At 39.9% G+C, this 3,228-nt stretch overlaps 1 protein-coding gene across 1 annotated transcript; it reads left to right on the top strand.

Annotated features, from left to right (window-relative positions):
• The first annotated feature begins 436 nt into the window (after positions 1-436).
• Positions 437-3,228, top strand: LOC104701889 (patellin-1). Its single transcript, XM_010417646.3, has 4 exons — positions 437-1,955; positions 2,215-2,342; positions 2,444-2,579; positions 2,665-3,228. Exons 1-4 carry the CDS (start codon positions 798-800, stop codon positions 2,914-2,916), a joined length of 1,674 nt encoding a protein of 557 aa, XP_010415948.2. The 5' UTR covers positions 437-797; the 3' UTR covers positions 2,917-3,228.

Here is a 3,228-nt window from a genome sequence, read left to right on the forward strand (position 1 = left end):
CTGTGGTTTAATAAAACCCCGGGGTTGACCATTAAGAAGAACTTGATACGACACCGAAGATACACACCACATGATCCAAGAGATCCAATTCCGATCAAACCCTAACTTAACCATGACTGCCTCTAAAAAAGCCCATTCTACACGGTCATAAGCCTTACTCATATCCGTTTTGAAAGCCAGAAATTCCGACTTGCACCTATTATTAATATTTAACCCATGAAACATCTCCTGCGCAACCAATATATTATCCGTTATCCGAGATTCCACCTTTTTTTTCCATTGCTTTCTGTAAATTTGAAATTTTCTTTTTTAAATGTAAAGATTTGATAAAATTAAATGACTAAAGAAAACATTAATTAGGCACATAGAAAAGAAGAATCTTGACGACTAAAGAGGAGAAAAGCTGTAGAAAATCTTCAAATCAAGGAGAATCATTAAAATATGTAGATTTAGTAACTAATGTAACGTTAATTATGGAGGAAAACCATATAGTAAGGTAAATTAAGGAAAGTTAGAAATGGAAGTTTTAAAAGAGAGGTTTACAGTGAAAACAAAAGACGGCCGTTGGGAGAAATCAAGGAGGACCCATAGAGAGAGAGAAGAGGTGTGTTCGAATGAGCTGTCAAAACAGCTCCGACCAGTCTGTTCCCTTTTGCCAAATTCCTCTGTTTCTTTTTTTCCTTATAAAAACTTCTCCTTCCTTCTCTTCTCTCTCCTCACAAACCCTCTCTCTCTCTATCTTTCACTTTTCCCAACTCTCTCTCTCTCTCTCTCTCTCTTTTCTTGAATTTTGAAAGATGGCTCAAGAAGAGGTACAGAAATCAGCTGATGTGGCTGTTCCGGTGACGGAGAAACCTATGACTGATAAGGAGGTTAATACTATTCATACCCCTGTGGCAGAGAAGAAGGATGCACCTCCTGCCTCGGATGAGAAGGCGGTTCCGGAGAAGGAAGAGTCTCCGGTGGTGGAAACGGAGAAATCTGTTCCAGTGAAGGAAGAAGAGACGGCTGTTGTAGCTGAGAAGGTGATTCTTCTAACGGCTGAGGAAGTTCAGAAGAAGGCACTTGAAGAGTTCAAGGAGCTTGTCAGGGAGGCTTTGAAAAAACGAGAGTTCACTGCTCCCCCGACGCCGGTGAAGGAAGAGAAACCTGAAGAGAAGAAACCAGAGGAGGAAACTAAAACAGAGGAAAAGAAAGAAGAGACCTCGACTGAGGTGAAGGTTGAAGAAGAGAAACCTGTGGTTCCAGCGGCGGCTCCGGCAGAGACAAAAATGGAAGAGAAAGTAGCAACTGAAACAACCGAGAAAGCCTCTGGTGCTGACGAAGATGGAACAAAGACCGTTGAAGCCATCGAAGAATCGATCGTCTCTGTATCACCACCTGAATCAGCCGCCGCACCGGTCGTAGAAGAGACCATAGCCGTCGCCGAGGCTGAGCCAGTTGAGCCAGAAGAAGTCTCGATCTGGGGAGTCCCACTCCTCCAAGACGAGAGATCTGACGTGATCCTCACGAAATTTCTCCGTGCAAGAGACTTCAAGGTCAAAGAAGCTTTAACTATGCTCAAAAACACCGTCCAGTGGCGTAAAGAAAACAAGATCGACGAGCTCGTCGAGTCTGGAGGAGAAGAAGAAGCTAGCGAGTTCGAGAAGATGGTGTTCGCTCACGGTGTTGACAAAGAAGGACACGCCGTGATCTACAGCTCCTACGGTGAGTTCCAGAACAAAGAGCTATTCTCCGACAAGGAGAAGCTTAACAAGTTCCTCAACTGGAGGATTCAGCTGCAAGAGAAGTGTGTGAGAGCTATTGACTTCAGCAACCCTGAGGCTAAATCTTCGTTCGTTTTCGTCAGTGACTTCAGGAACGCTCCAGGACTTGGGAAGAGAGCGTTGTGGCAATTCATCAGACGCGCTGTTAAACAATTCGAAGACAATTATCCTGAATTCGCCGCTAGAGAGGTATAATATATTTCCGTATCCGTCACACACAACATGCAATATGCAGATTTGAACCTGATTATTATAACAATAATTATTATAACAATAATAACATTAAAATTTTAGAATAATAATTAAAGATGATATAGTATAATTTAGTCACGCCGAAATTGCTGCACAATCAAATTATTTCTTCTTTAATTGCATATTATATAAGTTTTATCTCTCTTTAATTTCTTTAATTTAGAATTGGTTGTTTTTGTTGTTGTTGTTGTTGCAGCTATTCATCAATGTGCCATGGTGGTACATTCCATACTACAAAACATTCGGATCTATCATCACATCGCCAAGGACTAGGAGCAAGATGGTCCTTGCTGGTCCATCCAAATCTGCCGAAACAATTTTCAAGTAATTAAACATTCTTTTCACTTTAACCATGATTCATGAAGGTTTATATCTTTTTTTTTTTTTTTTTTTTTCTCACTAACGGTTATATGTTGGTTGAACAGATACATAGCTCCTGAACAAGTCCCGGTTAAATATGGCGGACTTAGCAAAGAGGTTCCAGCAAACACTGTAGAAACCGTAACCGAGGCCATCGTTAAACCGGCAGGAAACTACACCATTGAATTGCCTGCTTCTGAGGTATACACATTCAGAATTTGATTACTAATTTATGAGTTGGTTTTGTAAAAAATGTTGTTGATTAAGAATGTTAATTGTATGGCAGGCATGTACGCTCTCATGGGAGCTTAGGGTTTTGGGTGCAGACGTGAGCTACGGAGCTCAGTTTGAGCCAACCATCGAAGGAAGCTATGCTGTGATCGTCTCTAAAACCCGGAAGATTGGGTCAACTGACGAACCGGTGATAACCGATTCTTTTAAGGTGGGTGAACCGGGTAAGATTGTGATCACAATCGATAACCAGACTTCCAAGAAGAAGAAAGTGCTTTACAGGTTCAAAACTCAACCAAAGGTCTGATCTATCCAAATCCAAGGAAGAAGCAAAACAAAAGGAAAAAAAAATTGTTATTTTGTTATTTGGGGAAAACAAATTTTAATTTATTAATTTAGTTTGTTTATTTATTATGTAATTTTGAAATCTCAAGAAGTGGTTGTGTTTTTGCTTTGTTTTGGTATTGGGGGTTGTTTTTGTGTGTGAAGAATATGTGATTACAGTTCAAAAGAAAAAGAACTCTTTGTTTCGTTATTTTTTTTTTTCCTTTAACTTTTTTGTTCCTTACTTTCGTTTGTAAAATCGTGTAAATCTTAATGTATTCATTACTTTTTTTTT

Source organism: Camelina sativa, chromosome 7 (assembly GCF_030686135.1).
Source record: "Camelina sativa cultivar CO46 ecotype springtype chromosome 7, ASM3068613v1".
Lineage (NCBI taxonomy): Eukaryota > Viridiplantae > Streptophyta > Magnoliopsida > Brassicales > Brassicaceae > Camelina > Camelina sativa.

Bases quoted from the DNA above. Each gene is read 5' to 3' on its own strand.
- LOC104701889 (XM_010417646.3), top strand. From the start codon at position 798: ATGGCTCAAGAAGAGGTACAGAAATCAGCTGATGTGGCTGTTCCGGTG. The intron at 1,956-2,214 runs GTATAATATATT...TTGTTGTTGCAG, and splicing joins CTGAATTCGCCGCTAGAGAG to CTATTCATCAATGTGCCATG. The intron at 2,580-2,664 runs GTATACACATTC...ATTGTATGGCAG, and splicing joins TTGAATTGCCTGCTTCTGAG to GCATGTACGCTCTCATGGGA.